General features: G+C 44.7%; 1 protein-coding gene across 1 annotated transcript; it reads left to right on the top strand.

Annotated features, from left to right (window-relative positions):
• Window positions 1–629: 629 nt before the first annotated feature.
• PSEN2 (presenilin 2) lies at window positions 630–12,612 on the top strand. The gene is made up of 10 exons (XM_009866944.1): window positions 630–828; window positions 1,563–1,792; window positions 2,736–2,877; window positions 3,764–3,831; window positions 4,626–4,846; window positions 5,681–5,779; window positions 8,086–8,163; window positions 9,777–9,893; window positions 10,403–10,521; window positions 12,371–12,612. Exons 1-10 carry the CDS (start codon window positions 685–687, stop codon window positions 12,524–12,526), a joined length of 1,374 nt encoding a protein of 457 aa, XP_009865246.1. The 5' UTR covers window positions 630–684; the 3' UTR covers window positions 12,527–12,612.
• Window positions 12,613–23,147: the final 10,535 nt, after the last annotated feature.

Raw genomic sequence — 23,147 nt, 5'->3', positions numbered from 1 at the left:
AAAGTGGCTCACCTAAGGAGACAAGTCTTTACCTTTCTGCACAAACCTCTCCTTGTCCACAGGCAAAGAGAAGAACTGCTTATAAAATTAATCTGGTTATTAAACAGTCGTAACAGGGAAGACAGCATGTAACTCCTGGTTAGTGGCTTATGTAAAGCTGAGGCCCTGGGTTACTAGGAAACTTGTGCTACCTTCTGGTGCTTGGAGGAGTGTTGTGTAAGAGCTGAGCTCTCTTAGCTTTCTAGCAGACAGCCAGCATTTGAGGTGAAGCTCAGTTTGGCCCATGTAAAACAAACACCAGGTGTCAAGAAACCTCCTTTGTGAAAGTCAAACTAACGGGAGAGGGAAAATAGAGGCATCAACTGTGATAGCTGTGGCAAAGAAAAACTATTAAATTGCTTCAGTGCTGCATTTTTGTTGTTCTCCTTGATGGCGAAAGTCGCAGTGACTTTAACTGAAGGGATTGTCATGTCTGGGGTGGCAGCAGGCTAAATCAGCTCTTCAGAGGAGATGGAGTTACACACCGTGCTGCAGCCTCTCAGCTGAAATTGTGCCTCCTCTTCAGACTTCCAGTTGTTTGCACTGTGGCACTCACTGTTTCTCTCTCCTTCTGCTCTGCTTGTCCCCTCAGCCTCGGGTAGTGCTTGGCTGTACCCTTCCTGAGGGCTCCCTAAGAAAGCGACAATGATCACATTCATGAACAACTCGGACAGTGAGGAGGAGCCCTGCAATGAGAGAACATCCCTGATGTCTGCGGAGAGCCCGCCAGTACCCTCCTACCAGGATGGCCTGCAAGCCTCAGAAGCAGGGGAAGCGCAGGCACACAGGGTAGGTGCATGTCCTTCCCCCAGAGTGAAGAAACGAGGTGTGATGATACTTGTGGTTCTGCTACCCCTCCATCCCTCCCAGCAGACTGGCTTCTAGGATCGGCTTTGGCCAGTGTTGTTTCTCTGGTGTCTCTCTCAGCCAGCAGTGCCTGTTCCCGTTTTTTTCACTGTGACTATTTCCCCATTTTTATCTCCATATATACACTCCTCCCTTTTCCTTCCTTTTGGTGAAGATACAGGCTTTTAATCAGGACCTGATGCATATGTGACTCTTGCAGGATATCCTTTTTGGCCTTCTTGTTTTGCCAGAAACACTTTGTCTGCTCTAGTCAAATCCAGCAAATACTAGAACTGAGCCTGGTCCTGCTGCCAGCAAAGCAGCAGAGTAAAGCAAGTACAGCATTGCTGCGGTGCATAGGAACTGGTCAGTCTTCTGCCACTCCATATGATGTTTCTTCTGTCTCAGTTCTGGGCATCTTGCCTTTCATGTGCATGTGTCAATCTGTATATTTGCACTTGAAATGGTCCTTAGATAGGCATGGCTTTGGTTTAAAAACTCCATTGCAGCCTCTTTGCAATGGAATTTTTAACTGTATTGTTCAGTTTGTACCTTTCTGTCAGGAACAAGTTGGGGATGCTGTGGTGGCCTAAAGCGGCCTCATGAAATATGATGGAATAAAGCTTCAAACACAAAGAAAAGAAGCGTCATATGTATTTGCTAATATTTCTTTTCAGAAGAGGCGAACGGGTAGCAGCCGTAGCCCTAACAACGCTGCTGATGGGGAAACATCTGACTCGGGTGTTCCAGTGAGAGAGAGCACTATGGAAAATGAAGAGGAGGAACTGACTCTGAAATATGGAGCAAAGCATGTAATCATGCTCTTTGTGCCTGTCACCCTTTGTATGATTGTTGTCGTCGCCACCATAAAGTCAGTGCGCTTCTATACGGAGAAAAACGGGCAGCTGTAAGTGGGGTCTTCAAAACAGCCTCTGAGTACACGGGATCCCTACCTTTACACACACGTTACATGCACACGTGTCTGCGTACACAGAGTGCTTCCTTGGCAGGTTGGGAGAACCTTTACGCAGCTGAAGCTGGCTGTGTAAACGTACAAAGAACTTACTAGAGTATGCTGCGTTCATCTGTGTAAGTTTTTTTCCATACCTGTGTTACACTGATTCATTAGCACTGTCATTAGGGTGCCCTAAATGAAGCCTGTGAGCAGTGTAATAATGAAGTTGCTTCATACTGCAGCATAAAAGGCTGAACTCCTAGTCTGTTCATTCACTAGCTGGCGGAAATCAGGAAATAGCATGTTCATTTGGATGAGTGTCTCATTTCCTGATGACATTTCTGGTTCCTAAAGCCTTGTGGTAGATATGGGATTCCACCCAGCACTTGTTGACTGGGCCCAAGCATGCTCCTGGGGCTCTGACTGGTCTTACCACACTGGGTGGAGAGATGGGGACTGTGGTCCCTTGAATTCACCAAAGGAAAAAAAATTGGGGGTGGGGTGTGTGCCGGGTGATGAGAAGGGATAAAAGAGTCCAAGACTTTCTTATCAAGTGTGGGAAGAAATGGTCCCCCATTCTTGGGACAGCACCTGGGATGTAAGCCTGGAGAGAAATTACTGAACTTAAATGAAGTTGTTTATACTCTTCAGGCTTTTTGTTTAGAGTTCTGCAGCCACAGCTTCTCTGTAGCAATGTGCTTTTGATAGAGAGCACTAAGCTTTAGTTGATGATTAACTGAAACGCAGCCCCTTCAGAGGCCACATCTCATATTTGCTGTCCTTGGCAGTCATACGTCCCTTTCTTTCCCACACACAGAAAGGTCTGGTTTTATCTTGAGGCGGTTAGTTAGAAGAGAGTATATATACTTGATATGGCTTTTGCTTTATCCTCTAGGATCTACACCCCTTTCACTGAGGATACCCCATCTGTGGGCCAGCGTCTCTTGAACTCGGTGTTGAACACTATCATAATGATCAGCGTCATCGTTGTAATGACCGTGTTCCTAGTTTTTCTCTATAAATATCGCTGCTACAAGGTAAACCATTGATGCCAGAACCTTTTCCACCTATATGCTGTGAACTTGAGTTCAAGGAGGGCTTGCATGTCATTGAGAAATGCAGGCACAGCACTTGCTAGTCCACATCTCACAGCAAGAATCATGTTGTGCAGAAGCCTTTGTCAGTGGTGCTAAAGCTGTGCCCCTGGACATGCTTTGCTGGTGTTTTGTCATTAATGGTAGGCTTTTGAAAATAAGGCCTGCTACTTTGTGTTAGTCAGGTCTGAGTCTTCTCCATCTGTTCAAAAAGTTTTGCCGTTTGTGCTTTTGGATTAAGTTGTATCACTTACTGCGAATGCCATCTCTTAAAAAGGTTCAGGCAACCTTTGTGGGAACGGCTGTTCTTCCTGCCTGTGAAGGCTCTGATGGAAGGGGACAAGGCTTGGAGGGCAAGGCACATTCAGGTTTTGTGGTGCCCAGGGAGTTGTTATATGTGGTACCAGCCCAGCATTTGAGCACTGGCCATTGCTGCTTTTTAAACTTGGCCCTGAGAAGGATTTATTGTACAGCCTTGAGCAAACCCCTCCTCCTCCCTGTCAAGCAGAGAGAATGTACTTACCTCTCTAAGCTAGGAGCTGGTATGGATGGGAAATCCATAGAAATGGATAGGAAAGAGACTAAGAAAAACCTACCAAACCAACAAAAACACCGAGAGGTAGAATACAAAACGGGAGAACTGGGAGCAATTGGCTGTCCCTCCTCCCTCACTGGCAGTGGGGAAGGCAGGGTCTGTGGAAACTGGAGAAGGAGCGCAGGAGGAAACTTTTTGGCAAAAGGAAGCTCTTTGTCAACAGTGCACGCAGCATTGCGACCTGCTTAAGGGGGAATGGCCCCTTCAATCACTGTCTCTTCTTGCCCTTGATAGTTCATCCATGGCTGGCTGATCCTGTCCTCTTTGATGCTGCTCTTCCTCTTTACCTACATATATCTCGGGTAAGTGCAGGTTAACCTGGCAGTTCAGGGCTCCCACACCTCTCTGCAGAAGATCCCCAGCTTGAACAAGGAAAGGAATGTATCCCCTATTCCAAATGGAAGCTTAAGAATTGTTAGAATCAGATAGCTTTTTTTTTTAAAAAAAAAAAAAAAAGAAAGAAAATGAGGTCCCGATTTTATGCCTGATTTTACAGTGCCTACTCTACAGAAGTAATCACTGGGAAGTGATACTGTGAGCATGAAATGAACAGGCTGAACCTTGTGATACAGAGGCCCTGAATTACCCCTTGGGTAGCAAATAGAAGCAAACTTCATGTGCTGAGTTGGTTCTCTGATCTGTCTTGCCTTTTTCTCAGGCTTGTTCCCTTAGCTCCCAGCTCAGGTAGAACCAGGCTTTTTAACTTGTGGGTGACGCTTGTTAAGACTTTTAAGTGTGAGCATCATCCACCTGGTGGGATGACTCTTACATGACTTCTTTGCTGCAGACAGTCATGCAGCTGCAGGCCTGTGTTAAGACTTGAAATCCCGCCTGCTCAAACCCTTGGAATCGCAGTTGACCTCAGCACTAAGGCAGTGTGGTGGCTGCACACACAGCACGGCCACCTCCTGCAGGAGGAACAGAGCTATGGGCAGCCACTGGCTGCAGGGCAGGTTCCTCTTCTGCGACGAGATCTGCTTCTGTTCTGCTTCCTCCGTGGTGTAGTAGGAGGTTTCTTTGTTTAACTACAGCTAGTAGGACGCTTTGCATGTCAGTTGCTTTTACTGCTGAGCTCAATTTTCGTGTTGTATTCCAGTGAAGTACTGAAGACATATAATGTGGCCATGGATTACCCCACTCTGTTCTTAGTCATCTGGAATTTTGGAGCTGTTGGAATGATTTGCATCCACTGGAAAGGACCCTTGCAGCTCCAGCAAGCATATCTCATAATGATCAGTGCTCTAATGGCACTGGTTTTCATCAAATATCTACCTGAGTGGTCAGCATGGGTGATTCTAGGTGCAATCTCCATCTATGGTAAGCCTAGGTTGTGACTCTCAAGGTGTGGCTCATGGAGAGGTTACCCTGAGGCAATCTCAGGACTGTGTATGTCATTCAGAAAACAACTTCATGGGGCTAACAAACAGCTTTAGAAGGAGGCAGATGGGCAACCAAGTTGATTCCCTGTCTCGTCTCTTGCTAAGTTGTTTAAGTACTGTACTCCTACCGTGCCTTTCAAAGTGGAACACGAGTCAGGGAAATACTGAACTGCATCTGACTGCACGGGCAAGGGTGGCTGGATGTTTATCAATAGCAACCTGATGGTCTTGCAGGTTTTGTTTATGGTTATCAGGAGATCATGGCTTTTGGTATGAGTTACAAGTTTCACGAGAACCTGCAGAACAAGTGGTAGCTGGGAGGTAACATTCAGATTGGTGAGGAGCTCTGATGGAGAGGAGAGAGTAGGCAAAGAGGATCTGGACCAAAGACCTTCATTCACGTGAAACACAAAGTCAGTGTGCATGTGAACAAAGTGTCATCCTCCTTTAATTAAATTTTAACACCTCAGTGTAATGCTGTCATTTGCTTTCAAAGAAATAACATGGTTTTCTCAAGAGACTTTTTGTAGAATGAGCACAGTGAAAACTATTATTACCTTAAGGCTTGGGGATGGTATTTTAAATGAACAACATCTTCAGGGACTAGAACAGCTAGAGTTATGCAAAGTGGCAGAAACTGCCATTCAGGAAATCATCCAGTTAATATCGATAGATGTAACTTTGAGGGGAGAATAGCTTTTTAAGGATGAAGAATGTAAAATATGTGTGATAGTTTTGGGATGAAATTGTCTGGCTCTTTTTCTCTCTGCAGATCTGATGGCTGTTCTCTGCCCCAAGGGGCCACTGAGGATGCTGGTAGAAACTGCACAGGAGAGAAATGAGCCCATTTTCCCTGCATTAATATATTCCTGTGAGTAAAATTAGAATGTTAATGTTTTTAGCCAGATTAAGCTTGCAACCTATTTCTGTGTCAAACCAAAGAGCCCTATTTTAAGTTACTTCCCCTCCCTAAGATTGGTGCACATTTATGTTCTGGAACAGACCATTTGTAGGAGGCCTTTTTTTATCAGTTACAACGGTGCCAACTCTAATGAGCCAAAGGAAACCCACGTTTGCCTTGTAAAGCTGAAACGTTCAAAAGTAATTTATCCTTTTGTGAATATAATGCAGAAAGTGCCCCTTTGTTCTGCCTAGAAAAATCTGTGTTAGATGGACAGCAGTGTTTGCAAAGCTCTGTGATTAGATGATGCTCACTCAATACGCTTACTCCCCGTGCATATGCCTTACAAACACACTTGAAACGTGTGCTGTTCTTCCTGTAGGCCCCTCTTGCTCTGTGCACTGTACAGCCGGCAGTGCTTAGAGTATATTTGCTTTATTGTTCATAGTGTGGCTGCTCACTGTGTAGAGGGCTCTTTCCAAGTCTTGCTCTGCAAACCAAATCAGTTGTGTCCTCCTTGGGCTGTTTAACTATGACGATGCCTGGTGTCCTTATCCACAAGGGTATATATATGCTTAAGGTTAAGATAGTTGGGAGGCAGGTGACTCTGTGCTCACAGGACGTGCTGGATTCAAGTGCTTTGTGGAGCTGAGTGACTTCTTCATTACGTCATTTGTAAGATGAATGAGTATTGCCAAATGTTGGGTGTTGAGAGGATGCCTAAAACCTGCTTGATTCTCCCCCGCTCCAAGTATTCAGTGTTATATAATTTTTTCTCTATGTTCCAAGCAGAGCTTCTGTTGATGTTAGCTGACCTCCCTTTTACTGGAGACTCTTTTACACTGACCAGAGACAATCTAGATGAAGTCTCTCAACGTTTTAGTTAACGAACAAGAGTTTCTGTGAAGGACAACGCAATTCAATTAATAATAAATACTGAACAAAAAGTTCTTGTGCAGAACGTCAGTGTCTCCATTGCAAGACCACATTCTGTGGCTCCCTCTAGATCCAAAACCATCATTTTGGCTGAGCTTGTAGTGGAAAAGCAGGCACCGTGTTTGCCTTGGCTTATTTTACTCAGTTTAGCTTCTATAAAAACAGGAAGACTAATGCACACTTAAATAAACAGCTAATTTGAGTTGCCTTCCACTGATCTCAGAATGGGTTATATTCCTTTTTAATTTAGGGATCCATCTCAAGAATAAACCCCCAAACATCCTTCACTTATTCTTGGAACCGAAACAGAAATAGCCAGTGTTTTGTCAGAAAAGAATCAAAACAAATAAGCAGAGAGACAACTAGCACTCTCACAACTCCTGCATATCCCTCGTTTGTGTGCTTTATCTTGAGCAGAGCATGAGGCCTAAGCTGTGTAAGTTAACCTCTGGTTACCTTTTGTACCACCATCATTTCCTGGGCAATTGTTTTCTTTGAAGAGAAGAGCCAGAAAACAGGAAGCAAACAAAGGGGATGAGGACCCTAGTTCTCAATTTTTGCATTCTTTAGTCTACAGAGAAGACTGTACTGACTCTCAGGTATTTGTGCTCTGGGACTTTCTTAAAAACTGAATCATAGAATCATAGGATGTCTTAGGTTGGAAGGGACCTTAAAGATCATCTAATCCAACCTCCCTGCCATGGGCAGACATGTCCTTAACTAGATCAGGCTACTCAAGGCTCTGTGCAACCTGGCCTTGAACATCTCCAGGGAGGGGTCATCCACAACCTCTCCAGGAAATCTATTCCAGAGTCTTGCCACCCTCGTAGTGAAGAATTTCTTCTAAGAGCCAATCTAAACCTGTTCTCCTTCAATTTAAATCCATTTCCCCTTGTCCTATCGCTGGACACTCTTGTAAAAAGTCCCTCTCCAGCCTTTCTGTAGGTTCTTTTCAGGTATTGGAAGGCAGCTGTTAGGTCCCCCTGGAATCTTCTCTTCTCCAGGCTGAACAGTCCCATCTCTCTCAGCCTGTCCTTGTAGCAGAGGTGCTCCAGCCCCTGGATCATCCTTGTGGCCTCCTCTGAACTTGTTCCAACAGATCCACATCCTTCTTGTGGCGAGGACACCAGAACTGGACGCGATATTTGAGGTGGGGTCTCTGCCTTCATTTTCTCTCAACTTGACTTTTAAATGCTTAGGGAAACCAACTAAGAGTGAGCGTTTTAAAAGTGTTTACAGGGGCAAGGGTTTGTACTTTTAGGGACAGCTAAATACCTAGCTCCTCTGAGGTATAGTGACTGATGTTTTACGCAGCTGATTACTTTCTCTCATTCTTCCAGCTGCTATGATGTGGTCAGTTGGAATGGCAAAGCCAGACACAGGAGCAAGAGGACCAAATCAGCAGACATGGGACGCAGGTTTGTTTGCATGTCACTCTTCTATACAGAGCACTGTCCCATGAAAATAATGTGTATGTTTGAGACTGCAAGTCAGTGTAAGCCCCTGAATCCCGTCAGATGCATTTCCATCCAGTGTTGTTACGTTACTTGCAGAACTTGGTGATGTATCCTGCTGTAACTGGCAGCAAAGATCATCAGATGATGTAGGAAGCTCCAGCATTCAGGCTGCTTTCATTTAAAGAAAAAGCAAACAAAAACCCAAACAAAAGTGTTGTTCCACACACATCTTCAGATGTACTGAAGTCCAGGCTGAAAGTGGGCTAGTGGGGGGCTATGCTTTTACTAGCTGAGGATGGTATATGACAATATAGGCTCATAAATATGATGCTGAGGAGCTGGTGAATTTAAATATATTGCATGCAGGCCACTGCCATGCAGCAGGCTTGCTTTTACCTTGCTGTAAGTGCAGTATGGCTTATCTGCCAAAGAAAATTAACATCTTCATATTTAACTTTGGGTAAAGGCTTATGTTTGGGCAGTTACCCAACAGCAGCTGATGTGTTACAGGTTTACATTCTAGCTGGTTCTGTGGTAATTTGTGTGCCTTTGCTTTTATCTTCTTGAAATACAAGCTAAACTGCAGTTTTAAGGTGACTGAATAAAATCTGAGACTTGTGGTGTTCAGAGGATTTCCCAAGTGGTTGCATGCGCTTTAGCAATGGCAGTCCCTTTTTATGGTAAAGCAATAAATAGATGCAAAGGTTTGATAACCGAACATGCTGCTTATTTCAGGATAAAGCAGCTGACATACTAACAAACCACAGGGTCACGATCCTGCTTTGAAACTGGGCACAGAGCAGGTACAAACGATATGCTGAGGTGTACAGAAGGCGTCTGTGGAAGCTCTGTGTGTCCCAGGTCAGTCTGCTTGCATCTGCGGCAGCAGCATCCTGTCAGACTGACGTGGACTGGGAAGTTTGTACAAGTGCTTCTCAAAAATAGCAACCGTCAGATAGGGTAATATATCACAGACTGGCTGCTTCCAAAAGCACTACCAAGGGCTCTGTTAGATATGTTTAACAGGTGTGGGGGGGAAAATTTAGATCTCTGAACAAGGAATTGTGTCTGCTTTCTACGTGTGGCTATCCAGCTCCAATGTCAATGTGATTCAGGGCAGAACTGTTCTCATAAATGGAAGTTCTCTTAGTCACCCTTTTTTGTCATACGACCAGTTAGGGAATACCTGAGCACCTCCACCCCAAAGATGTAACACTGTGGGAACTCACATTAACTTTACTTGGTTTTACTTGTCATTCTAGCCTATGCAGAGCAATGCTTAGCTGTTAAAGCCATTGAACCCCTGGGTAGCTGCCAAAGCAGCTGTGAATGTGTACCCTTGTACCCTTCTGACTGTTTCAAAGAACAACACCAGGTGTTTTCCTCAAAGACAGTAAATGTTTCTGCTTGAACTGGTCCTGATGATCACAAGAAACAAAGGACTTACCCATTCCAGAGAATCCTCATGGAAGTGCGGATTTCATTTCATGTGTTAAAACAAGTTTTAACTGTAGACACCTCTTGTGTTTCTTTTTTTTTGTCTGATGCTCTTGGCCTCTTTTTGTGGAACCAAGCTGAGGATGGGAGAGAGAACCACAGAAGCCTTTCAAATGCAGAATCTCAGATGCTGGAGACAAGGAGTCCTGTTCAAACCCGCCCCATCACTTCTTTAGAGCTTGAGGAGGAGGAAAGTAAGGGGATCTTGTTTTCAGTGGAGTTGGTCAGAGCCTGATGTTTTTGCTCATTGTGGTTAACACTCTGTTACCCAGTTTTGTGTAATCACAGTTAATTTGAAGAGCTGGGACTTGCTGAGCTACAAAGACTTGAGTTTGTTACTTCTTGCTGCTGCAGAATCTGTTCTGGGATTGTGGTTCCAGGGACATCTCTTGGCTACGCAGACAATTTAAGCAGTTCCTTCTTCCCCTTGCCTCCCATCCCTCTCCATCCTCACGCTTCCTCAGCTGGTACCTCTGTAAAGCAGCCCAGGGAAGTTCCTTAGAGAATGAGGCTGAGTAAAACCAGCTGTGGGCAGGGGCTGGAAGTCTCAGCCTCCTCAGTGATGTGTGGGACGCTGAGGGTCCAGGTTGGTAGCCAACACCAGAGACCTCTGACTGTTCCCCAGAGGACAAGAATTTGTTCAGGAGGAAGTAAAACAGAAGGAGCAGAATTAACTCTTGTTTTCTTTTTCTGCTTTTTTCAGGGGGTGTGAAGCTGGGCCTTGGAGACTTCATATTTTATAGTGTGCTTGTTGGGAAAGCAGCTGCTACAGCTAGTGGAGACTGGAATACTACGCTGGCCTGCTTTGTAGCCATTCTCATAGTAAGTGAGCAAGCTTTTAAGAACCCTGTTTAGCACAGCAGCGTTGCCAGAAGTACCAGCAGCCCAAAATCACTGCAGGTACATGCTGGGTATTTAAGAGAAACCACTCGTGCTCTGGGTGCCTATAAAGGCAGGCTTTAAACAGCCACTGAAGCTGAGATGGTGGGGGTGAAACAGCCCCAGGGAGAACAGTTACAGCTGAACTGTTACGTGTGTTTGCTTCAGTGTTAAAAGACTGGAGACTTCCATTGGCCTTGAGAGTCAATATTATGAACTCCACATTGATTAGCAAGTGCAGTTAAAAAGGTTAACTCCCTTATGCTAAGGAGAACTGCTAGATAAGAGGATGAAGACCTATTTGTGCTGGTGTTCAAGCTGAAAGAAACAGGAAGGAGACTTAAAAATCCATGTAAATTATCAGTAAAAGCAGATAATGACCATACTGTAACTGCTAAAGGACTTGGTCCTGCCAGGTCTAATGACCACACACTGTTGAGCTTTCACCTAGGTAGAAAATAATTACTAGGAACTTGCTGTTTACATCAGCGTCCTCATGGAAACTAACCAGAAGGGCAACAGCAGGATTTTTAGGAGGTAAAAGAAAATGAATTACTGTGTCCTTCTTGGGCCTCCTTTTCCCCATTTAGATCCCAAGAGTAGTAAAAGGCAATTACTTTGACTCATGAAGATTGCAGATTAAAAAGCACAAGAACTAGAAATGAGTGAACTTTGAAGTTTGTTGAGTGTAGCTTTCCTACCTCACAGGTCAAAGGAGCTTATAGGATCACCCAGCTCCATACCCTGGGGTCCAGTACAGGGTCCTTTCACTGGGGCAGATGTTCTCTCATCTGTCCGTGAGGCCAAATGCCCCATTCTATGTCTTCTGTGGTGCTGTTAAAATGTCTCCTTTTGTGGTTTCATAATCCTGTTGCTATGTGGCTTTCTGGTTCCCCAAAATGTCCCAGCAGTGAGCACATCTTTAAATATAGATATGAGCTAAAGAGCAAGCATAGGCCAGATACGGTCCCTGAAAGTGTAAGAACCGAGCTACATGCTCAGCTGGATTGTAATCCAACTTGCAGTCTAGAAACACTGATTTTATTTTTTTTAAAAAAGAAATTGAAAAAATCTTGTCCGGTGATCTTTAAGTAGTGGATATATTTTGGAGCCTGGTGTCTTTGGAGGTTTGTCAACATGGAAGAATTAAAAAGGGCTCCAATGAGAGAAGGAATCCATGTCTAAATGCACTTAGTCATACTGTCTACCCAAACTGTACCAAAGCTTTCACAAGTGCTCCGAAAAGCAGATCTTGGCCTTACTATTCAGAGAAAGCCAGAATTCACATATCCTAGTAAGCAATCCATTAAAAAGAATAGCAGTGGATATTTTTTCTTTTCTTTTTTATCCTGAGAGACCTTGAAAACTGGGAAGATGTTAGCAGTACATGCTGCTGTGTTTTAGAGTCCTTCCCTGAAACTCCTTATCTGTGTAGTTCACCAGGATTTAAGTGCTTTCATCTTCTGGATCACTACTTCATACGTAATGGCGTAGAACAAAATGTAAAATAATCTGTAAAGAAATGAACCTCTCGGGGTCAGCTGTGTGTCAGCATTAGCTGTTTATACCCCTAGCTCAGCAGAGAGCTGAGAAGATTGCTGAAGGAAATACCTGGGCAACTTGTGTGAAAGCTGAAGCTCTGGGCAAGCACACCTTGTGCCACTGGTAGCTCAGGCAGGCTTCGATTGCTGTACGCTGCGTATAGCTTACTGCTTGTGTATTTGCTTGTTGATGACAGATACCTTTCTGGCTACTTGATATATCGCCTTGTGTTTTTTATTCTCTCCGGCAGGGTTTATGCCTAACTCTTTTATTACTGGCTGTTTTTAAGAAAGCACTGCCTGCTCTTCCCATCTCCATCACCTTTGGTTTGGTCTTCTACTTCTCGACAGACAACCTTGTGCGACCATTCATGGACACCCTGGCCTCCCACCAGCTGTATATTTAGAAGAAGTGGGAGTTAGAGGATTCCTTTTAAAGCTTTGCTGTGAAGTATGGTACACTGTTTGGAATAAGTCATAAAGTTTTACACTTAGTGCCATATATTTGTAAGGAAAACACTAACTCTGTGACATGATGTGTACTAAAAATCGAATAGTTACATGTTGGACTGAGATTTTTCGCAGGACTCTTGGACTCCAGTGAGAAGTCTGGCTCGTTGCTGATGTCAGAGCATTACTGTTATGTTACCTGATGTGCACACTCGCTGCTGTGAGCACAGAAACCTGTATGTAGCCTGGGACGCTGGAGAGGTGAAGAGTCTGATCTGTACTTCCAGAAGCTAAGGTATTTTAGCCCTGGAATTGCAGTCAAGTTTAACTATACTCTAGAATTTCTAACGTTTCACGCTTCTGAAGTGTCGCACAAACGTGTGGCGCAAGTCAGTTGCCCTCGTAAATAGAGGAGTGCGGCAGTCGGCCCGAGCGGGGCAGCATGTTACACCGAGCCGTGAGCGTTAGAGAAGTGAGGCTGAACCTCATTAGCTGGCCCCTGTGCGCACCTTCTGTTGGAATTACCCCCAAATCCTTATTTCATCTGACGTAGCGAGCCATGACAGATGTAGACAGGATGTCAGTGGTGGGATATTTAAACATCAGGCTTCTGGTTCCGAGCGCGTCCACCACGGCAGCGAACAGCCGATGAATCAGGGCTGCCCCTGCCAGCGTGTCAGATCCTCAGCGTGGATCTGTCTCCTCGCAGTTATTTTATCTTTTTTTGGAAATCTTTTTCTGGGTCCATAGTGCAATCCTCAAATTACCGTAAGGTGGAAATTACTGCACAACTCCAGTAAATCAGACCTGTAACTTCTTGTGTGTATTTCTGGTTTCATTTCTGTGCATTGTTATAACTAGTTCAAAGGAGGACTTACCTTCCCAGTATGAAAATGGCCTCTTACACTGATTGAGACTTGGTTTACCTAGTTTTTGGTACTGGTTAAAGAGTATTTTTTATTACACATTTTAAAATAGCTATTTACTATCAGAGGGACTCTTGAAAATACCCTGTTATAGTTTGTATCAGAATGCAGGGGTGCAAACTTTAATCTGCTGTTACATTACTCTACATAAGGCATCATTAATGCTAGGAATATTTACGTACCCTCAAATGGGTTCATTAAAAAAAAATATATAAAAAAATCACAGTACTTTTTGCCAGTAAAAAGTAGGTCTGACTGAACCTTACCATTTTCTCCACTTTTTAAAATAATTTTACTTCTGCTCCAAGAGTCATCTTTTTTAGAAATAGCCAAGTTCTGTGATTTATTTTATTTTTTTACTTGTCTGTTAGGAAAACAAGCTGTTTTCTTTGACAGATGATCAATGTCAGTGTTTCAAAATGTAGTGTTATGCAAGTTTTTGTGAATAATGCAGTGTCACTGAGAGACGCAGAATTTCATCTCTGAAAATACTTTTTAGATAAGGCTTTGAACTATGTGTTTTTAAGGTAGTGCTTTTTCCAATAAGCTTGTTCAAGCTAATCTACTTTGATATTTAACAAGAATATGACACAAGTGATTCAAACAAATTTTTAAAAAGCACATAAGGGTTTTTATTAGTTGTATGTGTCTCAGTTTAGACAAGTAATTCTTGCTCTTTGTTTTCTGTCCTTTCTTATGTTTGTGATGCTTGGACTTAACAGCTGCAGAGTTAATTATTACTAAAAGGTATTTCCTTTGGAAACGTAAATCACTAGAGCTCTGCTGATTTTTAAGGTTTATGTGAAAGCTATTTTTTTGTTTGTGGTGGTTTATTTTTTTTAACTAAGGAGTTAGGGGGCCAAATCGGAATACAGTCACTTGCAAACATAATTTTATTTTTTGCATTGCATGGTATAGAGAGGAGGCAAAATATTTATATGTACTGGAAGAAAAATCCTGCTTGGCTTAACAGGTTTTTGTCATATTGTTAGGAACAATTTACTTCTATGAAAGCAGAGTTGAAGGAAACTGGGGGGATACCTTCAAATATTGAAGGACCACTACTGGAGCTGATGGTTTTCTGCAGGTGTGTGCTTGCCAAAGATTGGCCTTTCACTGAGGAATTCTGCATAACTTAGAAAAATCATAATATGAAAGGTAACTGAGCAACAAATTCTGTCAGTGCAACAAAAAGTATTGTCTTGGTGAGTGGCAGGAGTATATCCTGTATATACTGGAGTGGTTTTAATTGTGTAAAAGTTCATATCTATTTACTACAAATGTTTATATACTCACTGTGTGTGCTAATGTGTGTATATACACACACACACACACACACACAAGTTCTAAAATGATACCGAGTGATTTCTCATCTCGCTGGACATTTACCCCTGTGCATAAAGTCAAGTTTTGCTCCTGATGTTAACATGGTGCAGCATGGCCTAAAATGTGAAAATGGAGAGGGCAGGATTTAGTCCGCTTCATTGTTGTTTTTGGTTTGAGTTGTTTTGTTTAAAGTGTCTATTGTGCATCAAAGACTGGATGTGCATTCTGCCCACAGAGAGTGCACAAGAGGTGACACAGTCGTAACGAAAGTTCAAGAAACAGGACACTCCTTGCACTGTGCAGTGCTTCCACAGCAGCTCCTGTTGGATACTCAAGGTCTCATTCATAAAACCTAACTTGAGGCTCTTAAGGGAAGTCAATCTGTGCTAGAAATGTCATCTCTTTGTTCACAGAGAGAAAAGGATGTTTGCAATATGAGGTGTCTCAGCCAGAGCTTCATAAACGCTGCTGAAGCTGGGCCAACAAGGGTTAGTAGATAGCGCAAGGCCATAGCGCAGGTCTGCTCCCTTAGGAAAGGGAGTAGTCTGCCCTCTCACACCTTCTTTGCACCGGTTATTAATGAAGTCTCCTCCATGGGGCGTTCAGGTGAAGTTGGATTTTCTCTCTGAGTAAGTAAGTGGCACTTGTTGCTGGGACTCCGGTGAAGGCGAGCTCAAGGCCCACAGAACAAAGTATTTGGAGGTGTCCCTGCTACTCCCAAACCAGTAAATTTCTCTGTGTTCTTCCCGTCTTCCCTTCCTAGATACATCCAGTTAATCGTAGAGTGTCTGCGTTCCTCTTATTTCCAACTTAAATCGCGTTTTGGTTTAAACTGAGTAGGTAGCTATTTCCCTTATTGGTTACCTCCCTCCCCGGTCTCCCGGTTTCTGCATTAGAGCAGCTCCTTGGCAGCCACGGGAGGGCAGTAAGTTTACATGGAGAAGTACCAGCCATTTTAAAGGGCTCTGCTCTGTGCCCCTTGTTTTCCAGTGAGGCTGAAGGCCCACGAGTCTCCCTCATGGCAGGGAGAAAGCAGGCGCCCCACGCCCCAGCACGGCTGCACTTTTGGCACAGGAGAAGCTTGGAGTGAGAGGGAGCTCACACTGGACCAGAACCCTTTTAAACCAGCTGGTTTCGGCATGATGCTTTGTTCAGCGCTGCAGCTCTGCGTGAGGGGCTGCTCTTAAGCTGCACACTCCATCTTGTTTTGAGACGTCTTCTACTTGTTTTAAAAAGCATTCAGCCCTAGTTTCAGTCCTACAAACCCCAAGCATAAGTCGGGAACTCCTCTAGACATTGCTAAATTAGATTTTCTTCTGAGCATCTTCAAGAACCAAAGGAATAAATATACTTACCGCTTTGCCATTCCTCTCACTTGCAGTCTCCTTTCTGTCCAAGCAGGTCATGCTAATCTGAAGGGGAAAAAAATAGAGCACGCTGTGATCATTCCAGCTCTTGGCACTGGGGAATACAGAGTCTGGCTAGATCATGTTGTTTCTGCCCTCAGGAGGAGCAGGAGCTATCTAGTTTTCTGGAACTCAGCTGTTCTATAAGGAAGCAGCCTGGACAAATGTGGTATCTTTGCTAGAACTTCTCCTACCATGCTATTTGTAAAGCCCCTAACACCCTGTTGCATTCCTTTTTGAATTTATCCTTGCTTTCCCTGCCCCAGTAAGGTAAAGTCACGTGAGATGTTCCCATCTGTAGAACAGAGGAAGAGTAAGAGAGTAAGTGCTGGGTTTAAGCTTGGTTACATAAGAAGGATGTGCCCACATCAGATCAGGACATCAAACGTGATCACACAAGTCACTATCATTTCTTTTACATCTTCTCGGCTGCAGGTTTGATACCACCCACCTTTTCCCACTCTAAATTGAAGACATTTGCCCTGAGCACTCAAGGAGTTAAGTAAATACGAACTCTTATTTTCTCCTTCATGTGACATTTGTTTGACAGGTGCCCAAGAGCATAATTTGGGAGGTGTCAGTGCTCAGCACTATTTATAGCTCAGTATTAAACAGATATAAATAAATAGATACTTTGAAGTGGAACTAGCTAAACTCCTTGATATAGAACCCTGAGCCAGGTGCAGGTCCAAGTAGTTGGAATGGAAGTTTTCCAAAACTGAGAACTGTTCGAGTCCTATCAAAACCAGCCTGAACAAAGTGACAGCTCCCAAGGCCAACTCAGGATTAGATTTGTGCAGAATTAAATGGTGTGAAGCCTGGCGCTCCCGACCTGCCTTGCAGGTCTTGGAGAATCAGAAGGGGGCAGAGTAGCATTACACCTATTTTCTCTTATGTCACTGGATTCTATGATTTCAGGGAGATCTTGCTCACCCTGGCACACAAGGTAACTCCGCAGTTAACCTGCCTTTAAGCAGACTAGGAAGGACCTAAAAGGTGTGAGAGCAAGCATGGAAAACCGATCAAACATTTTAACTGACACCACGCCATCTTCAGTCTTTACAAAGCTACATATAAGCAATTACAATTCTTCCTGACTTGGTAGAGCTGCATCTATTTATGAAAGAATCCGAGCCTTCCTTCAAAACTGGTGTAAGATGAGCAAGACCCCTGGAGCTGAAGGTAGGTGTTCCTGATTATTTTTAAAGCTACCTATCCACAGCTTTGATGTACTAATAGATAGTAACAGTAAAATGCCAGCAGCGTCAACAGAATTATTCCAATGGGAACATCTTACCCCTTCATCATGCCAGAAAAGACATGCCCTTTCCGTAAGCCCCTACCAAATATGTCCTTTTTGTATTACGAGAACTTAAAATTTGAGCTATTTTTGTTCTCCAAATATTGTGCTAATAGTTAAGTCTTCCAGAATGTTACGTGCAGGATTCAAGAGGCATGAAAACTGTTTGACTTTCTTCTTTAATAAGGAAAAGAAAATCTGATTTTTGTCCTGACATAATTTGTGTGGGCAAGCTAAGAAATGGCAAACGCACTGAATGATTTCAGACAACTCATCATCACGCTGCCAATTCAAACTCTAGGTTGCACAGAAAACTAACTGGGAATAAAAATCCAGCGAATGTGTTTGGCTACAGAAGCTCTGAGCTGTGGTTGGTCAGCCTAGGGAAGAACACAATTCTAGATAAACCAAAACATACCTGAAGCATGGGTTAGGCTTAAGAAAGAGGAGTAGGGTGCCGGCTTCTCTAACCAGGCTTGTTGTGGCAGTGCAACTATAACTTTAAAGACTTAAACAGGATGGGAAAATGGGGCCTGGCAGGGGGCATGCAGCAATACCAAAGGCACTTAGCATGGAAAGGGCTAGGTCACCTTTCCTACCACAGTGCGTGGACATGTCTTTTAGTGCTGTCATGAAATAGGAGTGCTGCTGCAGAGAGTAACAGCAAGAATGTCCGTCTTCCAGGAAAGACATCATGTTCCTGTGCTTTGAAAGCAGGCTGCAAATTAAACTGAAGCCACACCTGTAGAAGGCCATGGAGTGGACTGTACAGGATGTAGTTACTGTCCAGACTTCATCATTAGATACTGTATCTAGTGGGACTGCTGAAGGAAAGGGGCATCTCTGTGCTCCCACCGTGGGCTCCTCCAGGCTAGAAATCTTTTTGGAAGCATCTGGGAGTTGATGGGAGAGGGAACCTGCACTGCTGGTTCTTGGCACCGCTGTGCCTGCAGGCAAGCTCTTTTCCCTGCGCACAGCTACAGAGCATGTTGAAATGACTCTGCTGTGCTTCCACTCAGGCTTTCCAAGCACTTCTTTAAGCGTCAGGCTTCAAGGGCATGACAGAGCAGAATCCCATTAGCCCTATTTTACAGACAGGAGCGGAATAATTTGCTCAGGGTCAAATGAAGGGCTTAACCTGGATGGCCTGGTCCAGCTCCTGATCAGTCATTCCTTCCAGAGGCTTGTATTAACTGCTGGCCTCTCCCTCTTAGCTGCTCTCAGATATGTGTCAGTCGGGATGTTCTGCTGCCAATCAATGTCTCCCTCCAGGTGTACAGACACAGATACTAGAGGTCAGTTCTCAGCTGACCTCAGGACTGGATTGATAGCCACAGCAAAGCAGAAAAAGGGTCAGTCAGCACCCAAAGGTAGCAGTGATTCTGCTTTCCCCCTAGTATGAATTTCCATTTGCCACACAGGCACTCAAAAAACCCCCCAAACAATGCAGCTCTCCCTGTCTCCCTCCCACACCTTGCTGTGTTTTGGAACAGCGAGGCGAGATGCCAGGAAGCCAGAACAAGGACTGCCTCTCGGGACAGTGAAAGAAAACACGGTGTCTTGGGGATGATTCCAGGCTGGGACAAGGTGGCTCACTGCTCTCCAGCTATGTGACACATGGCAGTGCCATGCCAAAAGCCAGAGGCGATGGCTGTGTTTGGCAGCACGCTTCACCATTAGCTGGCAGAGCAACCCGTGATGATCAGTGTTAATTCTTAGTTCCAGTAAAGGGTTCAGAAATAGCCCTGTTTCCCGCCTTCCCATTTAGAACTCTGCATAAACTCTTCCAGATAACCCTTCTGTCCTTTATAAAAGGCTCTTTGGAGTGGCTAAATTCAGGAAAAGGACTTGCTTCTAGTTGCCTAGTGTCAAAATTAATTTGCCATGTTTACCCAGGGGTTGAATAGCTTCAATAGTTATCATCTGTAAAGTGAATCCAGGCTGGAAGCTACAAAGAACTGAGCCTTCCCACTCTGCCTGTGCAGGATCAGAGGTACATGCAATCAATCAGGTGGCAAGAGTAGAGGGCAAAGCACTCGCCAAACTATGCAAACAAATGCAATTTACAATGAACAGAAACAACTGATCTGTCTGGCCCAGAGATAAAGAAGCATTACAGACTGAATAATGTTCAACCAAGTCTCAGATCGGGGGAGAAACAGAAATACCGTATCCTTGAGGCATAAAGCTGCTAATCAGACAGCTGCACTCTCTAACTTCACCTCAAACAAAACGGCTTTGCTCAATACCCATAAAAAGTACCATTGTGCGACAGAATTTCAAAAGGCAAGCACGATATTGTGAATATTTTACTTTAATTGCTATGGCAGCAGGGGCAAGGTGCCTGTCCTCTCCCTGCTGCCCAACATGCTATCCAAAGCCAAGGAGTGGTATTGCTTTCGTCCACTTAGTGCTTCTATCTGCAGCCTCTGCACCTGGCGCTGTCCTTCCCTCAATGTGCTCCACCCCCGGGGGCTTGTCTCCAATGTTCCAAAGCACCCGGGACCCACTTGGCACCCATGTGGCAAATCTAGAGGGAGCGGTGGGTGGCATGAGCCACAGCCAAGTGTAGCGTGGTGACGTATGTGTGGCGTGCTGTGCTACTTTTTATGGCAATCCTCTGTCAGCGATGAATACGTTTGTAGCCTGGGCTTGTTGTGGCTTGATACCAACTCATCCAGAGAATAACACCTAGTTCTGTGTTCTTTCATAATCTAAATAGAGAGAAAAAAATCCATGTACCTCTATGTAAATTTCCAGTTTGTGAGAATGTATTTGCAATGCTTCTTTTTCCCCAGTTGGAGAGAAAATCGTGTTATCCAGCTCGCTCAGCAGGTGTGTGTGGAGGGCAAGGGCAAACCCTGTGTGCTGGTTTTGGCTGGGATAGAGTTAATTTTCTTCATAGTAGCTGGTATTGGGCTACGTTTGTGATTTGTGCTGAAAACAGCGTTGTTATGCAGAGGTGTTTTCATTACTGCGGAGCAGCGCTCGCACAGAGTCCAGGCCTTTTCTGCTCCTCACCCCACGCCACCGGTGTGCAGGCTGGGGGTGCACGAGAAGCCAGGAGGGGACACAGCTGGGACAGGTGACCCAGCTGATCAGAGGGATGTTCCAGACCATGTGGTGACATGCTCAGCATGTGAAGCTGGGCAAGAAGGAGGAAGGGAGGGACGTTCAGAGTGATGGCGTTTGTCTCCCCAAGTCACCGTTATGTGTGATGGAGCCCTGCTCTCCTGGAGATGGCTGAACACCTGCCTGCCCATCGGAACTGCTGAGTGAATTCCTTGTCTTGCTTTGCTTGGGCAGGCAGCTTTTGCTTTACCTGTTAAACTGTCTTTATCTCAATCCATGAGTTTTCTCACTTTTACCCTTCCAATTCAATTCCCCATCCCATCGGGGAAGGAGTGAGCGAGCAGCTGCGCGGTGCTTACTTGCCTGCTGGAGTTAAACCGTGACACCTTCATGAGAGATAATGAAGCTGTGATCTGATTCACATCCCTGAGAAGAGAAATCCAGGCGAGTACCATCTAAAATGCCTGAAGGGCAGATTTGCTCCCTTTTCTCCAAAGAGTTATTAGAGATACCCCCAGCGCTGGTGGGCCTGCACCCACCTCCTGTTAGAGCTCAGTCCTGTATAGCTAATGCCCTGGAGCTCTGCAGCAGGAGCCGCAGATACCCTGTCACAGACAGCCTGTCCGGAGCCCCTGCAGTCTGTTCTGGGTAGATAATAGCAGGAGACAAGAAATCGAGTCTTAAGCTTTGCTACCAAAGCTGGCCTCCCAGGCCTCTGCTGGTCTCCTCCCTGCAGACCCACAGAGATAATAAATCACCTCTGTGGTTCGACACCCTTAACTCCTCCCTCCCCAAAGCGGCCCCTCTTCAGGGTGACACGGAAGGAGCCAGCAGCGTGAGCAGGGGCACGGAGAGGCACCTGTGAAGGGAGCTTTCTCAGCAAGGCAAAACCTAGAGGGCAAAGGGAAGGATTTTGTGTCTTCTTCCTCTTCCTTTTGAATACCTGTCCTGCTTTCTGCAGTGTATCTTCCTCTTGGGCTGAAAACATCATTTCGAGAACTCAAAGCTAAATCATTTTAAAAATAAAGTGCTCTCTGAGTGAAATGGAGCTTGTATCCATCCTTTTGCAGGGAGGGGAGAAAGGAAGCACACAGAACGCCTGAGTGCTTTGGGATGAAAATCCGCAGTTCGGGAATCAGAGCAGTTCTAAGCATTACAAAAATAGCTCATCATTCGGATCCTATGATGATACTGGACATGCATCTACCACTGACTGAGTCAGAGAGATCTCATTTCTTTATGAGGCTGTTGCTCTCATTCTTGGCCATAAAGCCATTTAAATAACATATGGTACAAACAGCGTCACTGAAACCCGCCAAAGTTTTGAAATACTGACAAGTTAACTACTAAAACCAAGCCACCTGTCCAGTGACTTCTACTTGAGCTGTTCCAGTTCATCATCACTGTATTATTATGTGTTGATGGAATATCATAAATCTACATAGACAGATAAGATGTTCCTCCTGGAAGAAATTACCCTCAAAAGAAGATGAGTGAACTCAAAGCAAAACCCCTCAAGAGCTTATCTAAGCCTCAGCAACTGCTTAGAGAAGGAGGACTGAGGGAAACAAAAAGCGGCTTTTGCTTTGTGGTTGTTGTGTGAACACAGGAGAAGAATGGTGACGTGTATTTTATTGTGGTCAGAGAAACAGCTTGGGCATGTCCTATGGAAGAGAATTTCTGAGTGTTCTCTGAATAGCCTGGATACTTGTCAACCTAATGACATGACCAACAACTGCTTAATTGAGAGTCCATTAACTCTTTTTTTCTGCAGGTTAGTTGTCTGCCTACTAATTTCCTGTTGCAATGGAGCCCGTCTTACTGCAGGGCCCGAAGATCCTTCCAGGCTCTGGTTTCTCTTACCTTCTTTCTTGCTTGCTGAGGTTTAGCCACTCTGGCCCGTTCCCCTCTGTGTTCCTCTCTGGGAACTTGGCCCACTTTGCATGAGGCTTTGAAGAAGCCAGCTTTCAGCGGGGTCTTCAAAGCCGTCAGCATCGGAACTGGCAGAGCTTTTCTTGGGTGTTCCCTGGCACCCGCTTAAGTGGCGAGCTGAGAGGTGGTGAGTGCACAGACTCCTCTTAGAAAAGAGCAAAGAGGAGGAGGAAAGCAACCCCACCCAGCGACTGACAGCAACCCTGCTGGAAGTCACAGTCCAAGAGCCTCGGACTCGCTCTTCCTGGTGCCCTTCTTGCTGCTTCTACCCCAGCAGAGCTCTTCACGCACCTCAGGAAGTTGCACCATTAAGCCCTTCGTTATGTAAGTATCAACAGGCAAAATGAAGTGAAGATATGATGGTGTGGTTAAAGTGTCTGCTGTGGAGTCAGGACTTCGAGCTGCTACACTGAACTTTCCCACTGACCTTGGGTAAGGCACTCACCTCTCTCTGACTTGCAAAATCAGGATACTGGGAGGATTAATTAATCTTCAATAAACCATTTTAATGCCAGCAGAGAGAAAGCTCTGGGGAAGTGTGACTCACTATAAGTTATAACTGAAATGTATTATAATTTATATTTTATAATTTATATATTTATATAGAATCATAAAC

Source organism: Apaloderma vittatum, unplaced genomic scaffold (genome assembly GCF_000703405.1).
Source record: "Apaloderma vittatum isolate BGI_N311 unplaced genomic scaffold, ASM70340v1 scaffold44683, whole genome shotgun sequence".
Lineage (NCBI taxonomy): Eukaryota > Metazoa > Chordata > Aves > Trogoniformes > Trogonidae > Apaloderma > Apaloderma vittatum.
Note: the sequence above shows the minus strand (reverse complement) of the source record. Positions and strands in the feature narration are given on the sequence as shown.

Coding starts and splice junctions, on each gene's coding strand:
- PSEN2 (XM_009866944.1), top strand. CDS start 685: ATGATCACATTCATGAACAACTCGGACAGTGAGGAGGAGCCCTGCAAT. Junction 1,793..2,735: donor ACGGAGAAAAACGGGCAGCT/GTAAGTGGGGTC, acceptor TTTATCCTCTAG/GATCTACACCCCTTTCACTG. Junction 5,780..8,085: donor CCCTGCATTAATATATTCCT/GTGAGTAAAATT, acceptor TCATTCTTCCAG/CTGCTATGATGTGGTCAGTT.